The following is a 16189-nucleotide window of genomic DNA, read 5'->3' on the forward strand; positions in this document are numbered from 1 at the left end:
TACACACGCGCGCGCGTATATATATATATATATATATATATATATATATATATATATACACACACACACGCGCGTATATATATATATATATATATATACACACACGCGCGCGTATATATATATATATATACACACATATATATATACACACGCGCGCGTATATATATATATATATATATAATGTGTATATATGTGGTGGAACATCATGGAGGATCATGGATCATCTGAGGAATGTTTTCAGCGCCTTGTAGGAAGTATTCCACGAAGAATGAAGGCAGTTCTCAAAGGGGGTCCAACCTGGTACTAGCAAGGTGTACCTCATAAAGTGGCCAGTGACTGTGTGTGTGCGCGCGTTTGTGTGTGTATATATATATATATATATATATATATATATATATGTATATGTGTGTATATATACAGTTATGTGAAACAGAAAGTACATATGAATTCTGTGGTTTTACATATCAGGACATAACAACCATCTGTTCAGGATGTATTTAACAAAAGTAAAGTCAAAATGGAGAAGACAATTGTGAATTACTAACTACACCCTTACTGCTTCCATAGGAATTAGGTGCTAAATAACAGAGAGGTGCTGCTTAGCAAATGCCCTTGAGTTTTTGATCATCAGCAAGTGTGACCACCTCTATAAAAGCCAAAGTTTTAGCAGTTTGCTTGTCTGTGTTAACACAATGCCAAGACATCAGCAATTATCTTTGAGAACCAATTGTTGCTACCCATCAATATGGGAAGAGGGAAAATGGCCTTATAAAACAATTTAAAGTCCACCTTTCTACACCGAGAAAGATTATTAAAAAGTGGAAAACATTAAAGATAGTTGTCAATCTTCCCAGGAGTGGATGTACCAGCAAATTCACCCCAAGGTCAGATCGTGCAATGCTCAGAGAAATTGCAAAAAACCCAAGAGTTACATCCCAGACTCTACAGCACTCAGCATGTTGAAATGTTAAAGTTCATTACAGGAGAATTAGAAAGACTGAACAAGTATGGTTTGTTTGGAAGGTTTAGCAGGAGCAAGCCTTTCTCTCTCAAAAGAACGTGGCAGCACAGCTTGGGTTTGCAAAGTTGCATCTGAACAAACCACAAGACTTCTGTCTTCTGTGGTGGTACCTTAAGAGTGCTGTGCATAAACAAATGCACACAAACCTCAATGAACTCAGGCTGCAACAACTAATCGATAAAATCAATAATAATCGATTATAAAACGGTTTTTTTCTGAGCACATGCTCTGAAAAACTCCTCTCCTTCTATAACCTGACCTCAAACAGAGATCGGATTATAACACTAGAATCCAGATCCCCTGCAGGAGACCTGCGATGCGCACAGACAACCTCCGCCTCTCCCCTCCACTTCCGCTGGGGCTTCTCGGAGGTCCATCGTAGAAGCCCCAGCGGAAGTGAAGGGGAGTAACAGAGGCTGTCTGTGCACATCGTGCAGACCCCCACCGGCTGACAAAGAGGAGAATCCTGCAGAGGCTTCTATGAATGCATATCGATATTAGGCATATCAGGGGGCCATAAGGTATATCAGGGGGCACAGTGGAATCTCTGGCATATAGGAGGTATAAGGCATATCTGGGGGCAGAGTGGCAAGCTGGGGGTCAGATGTGCATAACTGGGGGGCAGTTTGGCAAATAAAAGAAAATATAAACAAGAAGCTTTTTTCTCATAGTTTTTATTAAATATGAAAATAGTTAACATATGAATAAATATTTACTAATAACTATTAAAACCGAGTTTGAGAAACACTGTTTGGGTTCTTGTAGGTTTTATTATGTCAGTAAAATAAGAAGGTGAATAGAGAAATGCCATTGTGATAAAGAGATGAGTTTTTTTTATTCTGCTGTTTTTTGTTTTTTCTTATAACACCCGGTTTGTTCATTACAGTATTTTAAATAAAATAAAAATTTGCATTTTTTTATCCGATTAATCGAAAAAATAATCTGCCAACTAATCGATTATTAAAATAATCGTTAGTTGCAGCCCTACAATGAACTGAAGCAATGTTGTAAAGAGTAGGCCAGAATTTCTCCAAAATGATGTTAGAGACTGTCCTATTGCTGCTAAAGGTGGTTCTACAAGCTATTGAATCATAAGGTTTACTAAGTTTTTCACACAGGGCTTCTCCATTTCGGCTTTGTTTGAATAAATCACGAAACTGTGTAATATGCCATGTGGTGGTGTTCATCTGAGATTATGTTTACCTAATTTTTAGACCTGCCAAAGAACAGATTTAATTTTATGTGAAACTATAGAGAGGGTGTACTTTTTTCACAATGGATTTCCCAAGGTAAAGTGTTGTAAGGTTGCCACCTAGATCTTACTTTTTTTTTTTTATTTTTTTTTTTATCGCAAACTAGAATTGTAAGCATAAGAACTTTACCTCTTTACCTAATGTACCGGTATGCCTTAGTCTGTCTATTTTAGGCTCAACATTACACTTGAATGTATGTATTGTAAGAATCGGTACGTAAACTGTTTGGCGCTATATTAATAAAAGTTAATAATACTGTTTCCTCTGATGACTGGTTTTTGGAAATGTATCCCTAAAAAAAATATTTCTCATTGTATCTTTTTTGTTGTTGTATAGAAGTCATTATGGGAAAGGTGATGATGAATGGGAAGACATGGATAGTGATGTGGATAGCAAAGAAGGCGACTTTGATTCAGACAGACCTACATCTGATGATGAAGATCGTGGAGACTCCGGCAGTGTAAATGGTTTTCTTTTTATGCAGGAGGAAACAAAGAGTAGATTCACAGAATATTCCATGACATCTTCAATTATGAGGAGAAACGAACAACTCACTCTTTTGGATGAGAGATTTGAAAAAGTGAGTGAATTCAGTAATTTAAGTATGTATCATATTTATTGTTATACATTAAAATATCTTCAAATTAGTTGGATGATCTGAAACATTTAAATGTGACTAACAAAAATAGAAGAAATCAGGAAGAGGACAAATACCGTATTTGCTCGACCCCTCGTCTTATATTCGAGGTCGTCTTATAATCAGACCTCAAATAGAGGTCTGACTATGAGACTAAGATCCAGATTCCCCGCAGCGCTGCAGGGGACCTGGATCCTCCTGTCTGGTAACCCCCCCCAAACTTACCGGTGCTTCTGACTCCCTGGTGTGTTGTCCGGGCAGCGGGTAGACGTCGATGCGATTTGCGTAGGCAACTTCCCCTGCAGCCGGAAGGAGGTGCGTTTAGCAGAGGGGGTTGTCTACACCCTCCGACTGTCCAAGAGAATTCCCTGCAGCGGTGCGGGGAACTCTCCTCTCTGACAGTCGGGGAAGGTCTGCGTGATGGATGCAGACAACACCCGCTGCTAACAACACCTCCTTCCGGCTGCAACGGAAGTTGCCTACGCAAATCGCGTAGGCGTCTACCCGCTGCCCGGACAACACACCGGGGAAACAGAAGCACCGGTAAGTTTGGGAGGAGGAGATGTTAAGTGGGGGGCATTTCTCTATGGGAGTGCTCTATGATATGCCTTTTAACCCCCTTAATGCCACTCTGCCTCCAGAAATGCCTTTTAACCCTCTATACGCCACTCTGCCTCCTGAAATCCCTTATACCTCCCTATATGCCACTCTGCTCCATAATATGCCTTTTAACCCACTAAATGCCAGAATGGCATATAAGGGTATAAGGTGTGAAGAACCTATGTCTGATCTTCACTGTTATTATTATTATTATATTTATTTGTACCCTGTTTGAATGTGGCTGCAGCTCCAGCCTTCAAAGAGACGATCCTATAATCTGGCTGGGGCTCTTAATCAGACAGCACAGCCCTGTCTGCCCAGACGGCACCCGCACTACAGGGGGGATAACACAGGTGTGGGAACCCATTGTATCCCTTAATCCCCTCACTTGATACATCCTCTGTATACCGATGGGATTTGTGAGGGGATGTGGCTGATGGGATTTGTCATGGGATGTGGCTGATAGGATTGGGGGTTGGGTTCGGTGCACAGTGAATGTAGATTGTATATAAGTTCTGTGTGTTTGTAATAAAGAGAGTTCTGTTTTTAACCTCAAAGCATGAAGTCCTGTCTCATGATTGAGGGAAGTGCTGGTCTGTGACTGCTTTCTTCGGACAGCCGCAGCGCGTCCGCTTACTGGGAGAGGGAAGGAGCTGATGGGCGGATGTGTCCAGTCTGGGGCACAGGACGATCCATCACATTGGTGGCAGCGGTGGGATCTAGTCCTTCCAGACCAGAGCGGACCAAAGCAACTAGCCGCAGAACAAAGTTATACCCTGGCGAGGAAGAGCCAAACGGATCCACAGATGGAGTGGATTGAACAGTCACCGGGATGCGAGGTGACTTGGAGGGGAGTCGATACCCTCGAATCGGAGACTCCAGTATGGGAGTTTGAGAGACGGACCCGAGCCCGGCTCGTGAGATGGAGAGCGGCCCTAGAAAAGTGGAGCGCCCACTGAGGTACACATCTGCCCACCCTAGAACAACAAATCAGGGACCAGGTGAATGGGAGGCTCTACTTGTTCGGGGGACCTGCGTCTCCAGGTGAGGTTGCAGAGCTAGAGAGGCTGGTCCGACAGGAGATTGGGCTCGAAGAGGAGTACCGAGCCATATACTGGGAAGCCCGAGGCCCGCAGCGAAAATCCAGAAAGCCCCATTCTTCGGAAGGGATGGATGTTGGTGGGCCTGGCCTGTTGTGGGAGGCATTTGAGGAAAGGGGTGTCTTTGGCAGTGGCAACATGGACCGATGGTGGGACATTAGTGACAAGCGCCGGAGAGCCCTGCCGCCCACTGCAACAAGTGAACTCAGCCAAGACCTTGAGAGACTAGTAGACAGAGAATGGTGTCTCGAGGCAGAATACTTGGCACTGTTCGAGGGGAGCTACGCCCTGCAGTGTGAGCCGACAGATGTCACAGAGCGAGCTCCGGAGGCCGCTCACTGGTATTGGCAAGCCTCCGGACTTACAGGTTCAGCCACTCTGCCCCTGGTATTGCAGCCAGAGCCCGAAGAGGTGAAAGTGGGCAATCACTTTTGGGAGGAAGTCTTCAGGGCGATTATGGACCGCATGCAGTCGCCGGAATTTGAGGCAGCGGTCTACGGGTTTCCACTAGAGGCGGCACAAGCGCCGACAACAGGGCAGAGAGACGCTGTTCTCTGCCCAGCACCATGCGCCCCTCCTACTCCGGCTGCAGCGCCCCACAGTGAAATGTCTCTGCCTGCTAGCAGGGACCCACCAGGACAGTGCGACGCGATCCTCTGCCCAGCACCGCAAAATGCCAGACCGGCAGAAGAGCCGGCCACGGGGCAGAGTGCTGCTGGCCTCTGCTCATCCCCCAGAACAGTGTTCCCGCCGGCTAACGAGGACCAACCAGAAGTGCTGGCACCCGGAGAGAGAGTCGCTGATCTCTGTCCTGCACCAGCAATCCTCGCTCTGGCTGAAACGCCGGCAACAGGGCAGAGGGACGCTGTTCTCTGCCCAGCACCATGCGCCCCTCCTACTCCGGCTGAAGCGCCGGCACCGGGACAGAGTGCCGCTGGCCTCTGCTCGCCCCACAGTGAAAGGTCCCTGCCTGCTAGCAGGGACCCACCAGGGCAGTGCGACGCGATCCTCTGCCCAGCACCGCAAAAGGCCAGACCGGCAGAAGAGCTGGCCACGGGGCAGAGTGCTGCTGGCTTCTGCTCATCCCCCAGCACAGTGTTCCCGCCGGCTAACGAGGACCAACCAGAAGTGCTGGCACCCGGAGAGAGAGTCGCTGACCTCTGTCCTGCACCAGCAATCCTCGCTCTGGCTGAAACACCGGCAACAGGGCAGAGTGCTGCTGGCCTCTGCCCGCCCCACAGCGAAGGGTCCCCACCTGCTAGCAGGGAACCACCAGCGGAAGAGCTGGCCACAGGGCAGAGGGACGCTGTTCTCTGCCCAGCAACATTCCCTGCACCGGGCAGAGAGTCGCTGACCTCTGCCCTCCACAGCTTACACCCCCATTATCTGGCTCTCCCCAGCACGAGCATCTGGGAGGGGGCGCAGGCGGCGACCCTCCCCAGCGGCTGTCACCAAGTATGGGAGGAAGGGCAACCGGCACTCCTCCCCAGCGGCATGGTCCAGTGGGCAAAACGAGCCCCAGCTCGGAGAGCCAGGTAGGGGTAAGTGAAACTGCTGCTGCTTTGGAGTGGGCTCTTGTTGTTTGGGTGGGGGAATGTGGAGCTGACTCGGGACCAGCCCGTAGTCAGGGTAACCATGGGAGGGTTCCATCAGGTTGGGAGGGAGCCGAGTCTGGGCTGAGGGCCCAGAGGGGAAAGGAAGCCCTGGAGAAAGGTCTCCCATGCCTGCAGAGGAGACTAAAGAGGGCTGCCCACTGGAGAGGCTTCTTACCCTTTGACTACGGGCCAGGCCTAGGAGCCTGGGTGACTGACATGGGGCTGCCAGGGTGCCCCAGAAGCCGCACGCCCGCTCTCCCTACCCCGCAGGACTAGAGACAGTAGAGGCCCGGTCATCCCCAAGCCGATCCATTAGGGATCTGGCTGTGTCTGCCAGACGTTTGCACAAGAGGGGAGTAATGTAAAGAACCTATGTCTGATCTTCACTGTTATTATTATTATTATTATTATATTTATTTGTACCCTGTTTGAATGTGGCTGCAGCTCCAGCCTTCAAAGAGACGATCCTATAATCTGGCTGGGGCTCTTAATCAGCCAGCACAGCCCTGTCTGCCCAGATGGCACCCGCACTACAGGGGGGATAACACAGGTGGGGGAACCCATTGTATCCCTTAATCCCCTCACCTGATACATCCTCTGTATACCAATGGGATTTGTGAGGGGATGTGGCTGATGGGATTTGTCATGGGATGTGGCTGATAGGATTGGGGGTTGGGTTCGGTGCACAGTGAATGTAGATTGTATATAAGTTCTGTGTGTTTGTAATAAAGAGAGTTCTGTTTTTAACCTCAAAGCATGAAGTCCTGTCTCATGATTGAGGGAAGTGCTGGTCTGTGACTGCTTTCTTCGGACAGCCGCAGCGCGTCCGCTTACTGGGAGAGGGAAGGAGCTGACGGGCGGATGTGTCCAGTCTGGGGCACAGGACGATCCGTCACATAAGGCATTTCTGGAGGCAGGGTGGCACATAGAAGGTTAAAAGGCATATCATGGGGCACAGTGGCATATAGGGGGTATAAGGCATTTCTGGGGCAGAGTGGCAAGCTTGGGGGCAGATGTGCATAACTGGGGGGGCAGGTTGGAAAATAAAAGGAAATAAAAACAAAAAAATATTTTTCTCAATCAATGCTTTTATTTAAAAATAGTTTACATGAATTAACATTTACTAGTCAAACTTTTTTCTTTTTTCCCTAAATTAATATTCAGATTTTGGGGGGTCGTCTTATAATCAGGGTCATCTTATAATCGAGCAAATACGGGACTTTTTGAAAACATTGTAGTTTGTCAGTAGTTTTATCTATCCTGATCTCAATTTTCATAACTTTGTTTTGTGGGTTTTTTTTCCCTTTACTCCAGTTTTATGAACAGTTTGGTGATGATGAAATTGGTGCCCTCGACAATGCAGAATTGGAAGGTTTCATTTACTCTGACAGCAGACGACTGCAAAATATTATAGATGACTACTACAAGCAGAAAGCAAAGGAGTATGTTCTGTTGTCTGTATGAAACATGCTACATATATCTCATAGAGGGCATTTTTTTCAGAATGTTGTTTCCCTGGTATCGAAGACCGCAAGCCAAAAAACTTGCTAACTAGCCCTAATTTGGAATATAAATGTACCACTTTGTTCCGATATATATATAATACCGTATTTGCTCGATTATAAGACGAGTTTTTTTCAGCGCAAATGCTCTGAAAAATACCCCTCGTCTTATAATCGGGGTCGTCTTATAATCTATGACTATGAGACGACTAAGATCCAGATCCCCCACAGCTGCAGGGGACCTGGATCCTCCTGTCCCCCGCCCCACTTACCGGTACTTCTGAGTCCCCGGTGTGATGCTGGGGCAGCGTGTAGATGTCTACGCGATTCGCATAGACAACTTCCGCTGCAGCCGGAAGGAGGTGTAGCTAGCAGCGGGGGTTGTCTGCGTCCATCGCGCAGACCTTCCCCGGCTGTCAGAGTTCCCGGCACCGGGGAAGGTCTGCGCGATGGACGCAGACAACCCCCCGCTGCTAGCCACACCTCCATCCTGCCCCGGCTACATGACCGAGGACTCAGTACCGGATACATGGCGGAGGACTTAAGTACCGGTAAGTTTGGAGGGAGGGGAGTATTAAATGGGGGGCATAAGGCATGTCTGGAGGCAGAGTGCTCGGTGAAATGCCTTTTAACCCCCTTAATGCCACTCTGCCTCCAGAAATGCCTTTATAACCCTCTATACGCCACTCTTTCTCCTGAAATGCCTTAAACCTCCCTATATGCCACTCTTCCCCATAATATGCCTTTTAACCCTCTAAATGCCAGAGTGGCATATAGGGGTATAAGGCATTTCTGGAGGCAGAGTGGCACATAGGGGGTCAAAAAGCATATCAGGGGGCACAGTGACGTATAGGGTCAAAAGGCATATCATGGGCCACAGTAGGGACACAATATGTATATAGGTTGAACTTGATGGACTTTGGTCTTTTTTCAACCTTATGAACGGTTATGAACTATGTTATGGGGCACAGTGGCATTTAGAGGGTTAAAAGGCATATCATGGGGCACAGTGGCATTTAGAGGGTTAAAAGGCATATCATGGGGCACAGTGGCATATAGGGGGTATAAGGCATTTCTGGGGCAGATGTGCATAACTGGGGGCAGGTTGGAAAATAGAAGGAAATAGGGTTAATTCCCGAATGTGAGGGGGAGGGACGACGTGATGACGCACGTTTGCGCGCCGCGTCGCTAGATGAGCCGCAATGCCGATTAACCCGACACCTCGCAGCTGATCGGTAACTGCTGACGGTGCCGACGCCGATCGCGGGCGGCTTACTATGATCGCCGGCCCCTGAAGCCTTGGACCCTCCAGCTGCCAACTACCGCATGCCGCCTCCTGCTGCCCTGCTACTTCCAGTCTGACTCTCACGCTGGGTTGATGCTGATGCCGGCGTCTGTGCGATCACCGACCGTAGAGTGACCCTGGAAACGCTGCTGAATGCTGCCGAATGCTGCTGAGTCCCGTTGAATGCCGCTGGATGCTCGATTGGTGTCTCCCTTATCTAAGCGCTCCTAGCCTTTTTTATTGAAGCTGAAGAGAAGTTCTACAGGAATGGTGACGTACATAATAATGTGTTTTGAATGATTAAGAACGGGGATTATAACAGCAAAGCAGGAGGATGTGCAGGGGAGAGGTGAAGAGGAAATAAATAAATAAATAAATAAATAAGGAAAGCAGACAAGCATCAAGTACAGAGTACTGAAGAGTACTGAAGAGAGTACAAGAGCTGCTGTGTTTTGTATTTTTTTGGGGGTTTTTTTGTTTGTTTTTTTGAGGGATATAAGACACATGCAAAATATAATACCTTAACATTATTGGGTATATAAGACATATGCAAATATAATACCTTATCATTATTGAGAATACAAGACCTATGCAAATATAATACCTTAATATCATCGAACAGCTTCAAAAAGTACTATATAAGAAAGAGACTTTTAAAGAGAATATATAGAGATCAAATATCTCTATATTAAATGAACAGAATAAGCCTCCCGTCTTTTGAGGATATCGAATTGATATATTTGCTATATCTGAATGGTCGTAAACTGTCTAAGGAATCTACGGTATCTTGCATTACCTTAATATTTAAACGATAAACGTGGGGTTCAGCAGACTGGGAGCTGGATCCTATGAGACACAAAGTTTGGACAGACTTGACGTAAACTAACTGCTGGATATTTCAAAATGTCCACTAGGAAAATGGCTAAACAGAAATCTATCTCCAAACGAGAAAAGGAAAAAAAAGATAAACAGGATCGGCAGGATAAAAGACTCTCAAGTAGGAGAGATTCGCGACAGATAAATACACCAGACAAAGAATCAGGAGATAAGGATGTATATGACATGGAACAACAGCCTGCTACACCAGAATATATTAAAATGTGCTTTGACAATCAGTTAATTTTAATAAAACAGGAGATCCAAGATAATATAAAGGATTTGAAAAATGAACTGACTTCCATCGGGCAAAGACTTAAAACAACAGAGGAAAAGGTTGAGAACCTAGACCGCATTATACTTGCTCAGAAAGATACTATGGCTAAGCAACAGATCAATTTAAGACATTTGGAGTTGAAGGTGGCAGAAATGGAAGACAGATCTAGAAGAAATAACCTAAGATTACGCAACATTCCAGAAGAGATAACCCAGTATCTAATGGGAGACTACCTAACCGCCTTTTTTAAGGCCTTGGGTTTAAAGGATGGAGAATATATCTTAGACAAATGGTTTAGACTTCCTAAACCAAGGTCATTTCCGCCAAATGTCACGGGAGATGTTATTATAACATGTAATTCCTATATTATTAGAGAAAATATAATAAGAGCAGTTAGGTTTAGCCAAATTAAGGAGACCCCATACTCCGATATTAAAGTATTCCAAGATCTTTCGTTCCAAACAAGAAAAGATAGAAAAGCTTTCTCGGAGTCTATTTCGGTACTCAGGAAACACAATATAACATACAAATGGGGTTTTCCTGCAAGGGTTATTGTAACAATAGGAGGCAAGACGGAAGTCTTAGATTCCCCAGACACAGCTATGAAATGGATAGAACAACAGGCTTTTGTGTGAGTAAATATACAATTGGTTTTTTTTTGTTTTTTTTAACATACACGTTGGAGAATTATTTACATATAATAAAGAACAAGAGAAGGGGAGATAGAAAATAAATATTATACATGTTTTTGTAATGGTTGTATAGTTACACACTGTTAGAAGAAGAATCAATTTGGGGCAAGGGTATATATATTTAATATAACATACACTCACTGCATGTAATAAGTTATATAAATGAAAACTAAAAGTAAAATCGAGCACTAATTTTATATAAATAGATATATCATATCACAAAATATTCACAAAGCACTATTTATATATATATATATATATATATATATATTTTTTTTTTTTTATTATATATCTTAGTTAGATACACAGTTTAAAGGGTCGATTCACATCGTGCTCTGTTCTATCGATTAATGACTATCTATATATTAGAGTATTTAAGGCCCTAGTCTTATTATATATGCTTGTCTGCTATTGGCTTTTTTAGGAGGTATACGATTAGCTGCTATGTGTTCGGGTTTCTGGCCTGACGACTCAATTCTTCACCATTTACCATCTTAGAGTGGAAGATGGTGTTATTTATCCGTGGGTGGGGTTTAGTACCACGGTATGTTGAGATAGATAACCAGCGGACAAGATTAATTAAGTTTAAGAGAACTGATAATGTTCTAGTCTTTTATATAATGTTTGTTGAAAATTTATGTATGTTTTGTCAGCTATTCGGGATGCACAAGGAAGGGAATATAGAGGTTCGCAGATTCCGGGATTATGGTTAAAATACTTTCAATTAATACCCAGGGTTTGAATTCTCCCACTAAGCACTCAATAGTGTTTCATTTTCTTAGAAAAGAAAAAGCCCAGATCGTCTTTTCACAAGAGACCCACTGGAAAAAATCGGATAATATGAGATTCATTCCTGAAAGATATACCCATACGATTTGCTCGTCACTAGAAAGTTATAGAAAAAGAGGAGTGGCAATTCTTATTAGTAATGAATTAGACGCTAAAATTATCTATCAAGAAATTGATCAAGAGGCAAGGGTTATAATAGTAATAATGGAAATGCAAGGTGAAATCTATACCTTGATTAATATCTATGCCCCTAATGGCTCTTCTAATAGTTTCTTTAGAAGTCTATTTGAAAAGATTATAAGAATTAAACAAGGAAAACTATTATTTGCGGGAGACTTCAATCTAATTATAGAGCCAGCGCTGGATAAGAAAACAAATAAAGTTCAGATTATAGATAAAAATATAAAAACACAGGCACTCCAATTTAAAAAAAACCATAAGGAACTATGGTTTATTGGATCTATGGCGGATTTACCATCCAGAAGAAAGGGACTTTACGTGCTTTTCTAAAACATATCTTTCGTATTCAAGAATTGATTTATTCCTAGGTGATGATGAGATAGCAAGAAGGGTAAAAAAGATTTTAATACAGGATATTACCTGGTCAGATCATAACGCATTAATAATGGTTATCCTAAAATAAGATCAAATTGGCGCCTAAATGAAAATATATTATCTAAAAAGGAGAATAGAGATTATATAATAGACATTACAAAAAAATATTTTTTGGAAAATGAGAATAAAGAAGTCCCTTCGCCAATAGTTTGGAGTGCCTATAAATGCGTAATCAGAGGCCACCTTATCAAATTGGGTACTATAATGAAAAAATCCAGGGGGGCCCCTTTGGCTGAGTTATATCTAAATTTTTATAGAATTTCACAGGAAAACAAATTTTCCCCTTCAGAATCTAAGACAAGAGTATTAAATGAAATACAAAATAAAATAAATGAAGCACTAATTGAGGAAAAAAATAAAAACTTGCATTACCTAAAAATTAACTGGTATTATAAGGGCAACCGAGCCGATTTATTGCTATCCAATAAACTTAAGGCTAAGAGACAATTAAGAAGAATCCATAAAATAAGATCAAACGGAGAACTGTGCCTTACTCCAGAGAAAATCGGAGTAGCCTTTAATGACTATTATAAACTTCTATATAACTTAAAGATTAAAAAGCAAGAACATGCATATGAATATTTCTCAAAAAGAGCCACTCCGAAATTATCAGAAGACCAACTGATGTCCATAAACCAATCTATAGAAATAGAAGAAGTTAAAAAGGTTATTAATGAAATGCAAAATAACAAGGCGCCAGGGCCAGATGGTTATAGTAATAAATTTTATAAAATTTTCAAAGATCTATTAGCGGATAAACTCACCAAGACTTTCAATGAAGTAATTAAGACTCGTTCTTTCCCCCCTGAAATGCTAAGGGCTAATATAGTTCCGATACTAAAGCCTAATAAAGACTAGCGAAGAGGCTAAAAGCTGTAATACATAATCTAATTCTTCAAGACCAGACTGGCTTCATTCCGGGTAGGACGTCGAAGAACAACATTAGGAAAGTTATTGATATTCTGGACGTCTCTTCGCGCTCGGGGGTCCCAACTTTGACCCTGTCATTGGATGCTGAGAAGGCCTTTGACAGGGTCAGTTGGGACTTCCTGGAACATACTCTTGAAGCCTATGGTTTAAAAGGAAATATTTTTGAGGCAATTATGGCCCTTTATACGTGTCCGTCTGCAAGAACAGTTGGTCCGGGGATAGCATCTCAATGGTTCCCAATTACTAATGGTACGAGGCAGGGGTGCCCATTATCACCTCTTTTATATATATTAACAATTGAACCCCTTGCCTCCGATATTCGAGGTAACCAGGACATATATGGCTTTAGAATTAATACGCTAGTAAGTAAGATTATCTTATACGCAGACGATATCCTTCTTTTTTTAGAACAACCTAGAACATCCTTACCTGAATTAATGCGAGTGATTGAAATTTATTCTAAATATTCCAACTATAAAGTGAATATTAATAAAACTGTTCTTATGGCAAATAATTTAAGACAAGAAGAATTAAGATTTATAAAATCCAATTTTATCTGGGCTAAAGATTATATAGAGTACCTAGGGATTAAGATTTCTAAGGACCCTGTAAGGATAGTAGAGACTAATTTTCTACCGTTATTAAGATCTACCAATAAAATTTTAAAAGACTGGAAAAGGAAAGAAATTTCTTGGACCGGTAGAATAAATACTATTAAATCATATATTCTTCCCAAATGGACATATCTATTTCAGATGTTACCTCTACAAGTCCCCAAATCTTGGTTACGTATGATCCAGACAGCTTTTAATAAGTTCATTTGGCTAAATAAAAAACCTAGAATAAGTCTAAAACTCCTTTCTAAGAAAACCAGAGGAGGAGGACTTGGAATACCAAATATTGTGGAATATCATGATGCATGTATGCTAGCCCATGTAATGGCCTCCCAGATAAAGGAAACTAGAGACGAGATATGGTATCAAATTGAAGGAAAAATGATTGGCTGTAGAGATATCGCATCTTTACCATGGATTATAAGATCTGGAAGCAGGGAAAAAATATGGAGAGAAAGATCTCTAGTCTTAGAAAGTATACTAGACGTATGGAATCGGACCAAAAAAAAACTAGGTTTACATAATACGCTAGGGAATTTTCTCCCCTTAGATGTAATCTCAGGCAATATAGATAATCTAAATCTAAACCCATGGAAACAAGCAGGTATTTATATTGTTCAAGATCTATATCTAGACAATGAATTTAAATCCTTTCCCCAGATTCAGGAGGAGTTTTCTATACCCTCCAAAGAGATATTCTCATATTTAAGAATTAAGGGCTTTATTTCAAAATGTAATCTACTGTATAATGGAGAAGATCTGAAACAACTTAAAAGAATCTATAGTATGAGGAATACTAAGGGTATGATTTCTAGATGCTTAACCCTCATTAGATCCCATCAAAAATACACGCAGATTTCGGCAATTAAGTTATAGGAAAGGGATTTAAGGAGGACAATACCCTGGGAATCTTGGTTAGATTCGATACGGTGGGTCAATAAAGCTATACGTTGTTTGAATACTAGGGAAAATTTTTATAAGGTGGGTTATAGATGGTACCATGTTCCTTCTAAATTAGCAAAAATGTATGGAAAAACAGAAGCAATATGTTGGAGATGTGGATCTGAAAATGGGGATTATATACATACCTGGTGGTTATGGCCTCAAATAAAAGATCTTTGGAGAAAGGTCTTTGACCATATCGAGAGATTGATTGGATTTAAGCTGCCCTTTACTCCAGATTTTGCTCTTTTACATCTGGACTGTCCATCAGGTCCAAAGGTAGACATATATTTAATAATTCATATACTTCTGCCTACTAAGATACTGATAGCCAAATATTGGAAAAGTAATAAGGTCCCTCAGTGGTCAGAGATAAGATTACGATCATTATACCATTGTAAAATGGAACTGGGCATAACAAAATCAGTTGGATATAGTATAAGTAAGGTTAAAAAGTGGGAGAAATGCATACAGCTCCTGGAAATTGTGTAGTAGGAGATATATTGTTTCCCTATAATTTCGTTGCATCCCGAATTAGAGGCTTATTTGTCACTGTCTGTCGACTGTACGTATTATTGGTTATTGTAAAAATTGTCTTTTTTTTCTATGTATGGAAAATTAATAAAATTTTGATATGAAATATAATAGTAAGACCTTTAAAATGTTCTGTGTATTAAATATTGATGTGAAGGAAATAAAACCAAAATATTTTTCTCAATCATAGCTTTTATTAAAAAAATAGTTTACATGAATTAACATTTACTGGTAAAACATTTTTCCTATAGGGTCGTCTTATATTCAGGCTTTTTCTTTTTTTTTTCTTAAATTAATATTCAGATTTGGGGGGTCGTCTTATAATCGAGCAAATACGGTATATCGTATTTGCTCGATTATATGACGACCCTGATTATAAGACTGATTATATTAATTTAGGAAAAAAACAAAAAGCCTGAATATAAGACTACCCTATAGGAAAAAAAAGTTCCACTAGTAAATATGAATTCATGTAAACAATATTTTCATATTTAACCCCTTCGTGACAAAGGCTGATTTTACTTTTTGTACCCTTCGTGACAATGGCCGTTTTAACATTTCTGCGCTGCTCGTGTTTAGCTGTAATTTTCTTCTTTCCCGTTTACTGAACCCACACACATTAGATATTGGTTTTTTTCAGGACAAGAAGGGCTTTCTTTAGATGACATTGTTTTGTTTGTATCATATTATTTACTATTAAAAAAAGTATAAAATATGGTGAAAAATTTAGAAAAAAATGACTGTTTATAACTTTTAGTTGAAAAATCTTTTACTCATCTATAAAAGGTAATGAAAAACCTGCTAAATAGATTCTACTATTTGTCCTGAGTTTAGAAATACCCAATGTTTTTATGTTTTTTTGCTTTTTTTCTACATATTATGGGGCAAAAAGTACAGGTAGCGTTTTGCTATTTCAAAGCCTTTTTT

The 16189-nt window shown here is 41.6% G+C and overlaps 1 protein-coding gene across 1 annotated transcript in view; it reads left to right on the forward strand.

Moving 5' to 3' along the window:
- Nucleotides 1–2610: 2610 nt before the first annotated feature.
- Nucleotides 2611–16189, forward strand: part of LOC149271373 (protein LTV1 homolog) — a gene marked incomplete at its 5' end in the record, with an annotated part of 43103 nt that continues 29524 nt past the window's right edge. The window contains 2 exons of the mRNA XM_089507501.1: nt 2611–2854; nt 7521–7648. Coding sequence (XP_089363627.1) covers nt 2611–2854; nt 7521–7648 — 372 coding nt within the window. The remainder of the gene's footprint in view (nt 2855–7520; nt 7649–16189) is intronic.

The sequence above is a fragment of the Sceloporus occidentalis genome, unplaced genomic scaffold (assembly GCF_023333645.1).
Source record: "Sceloporus occidentalis isolate IW3139 unplaced genomic scaffold, rSceOcc1.0.p SCAF_528, whole genome shotgun sequence".
NCBI lineage: Eukaryota > Metazoa > Chordata > Lepidosauria > Squamata > Phrynosomatidae > Sceloporus > Sceloporus occidentalis.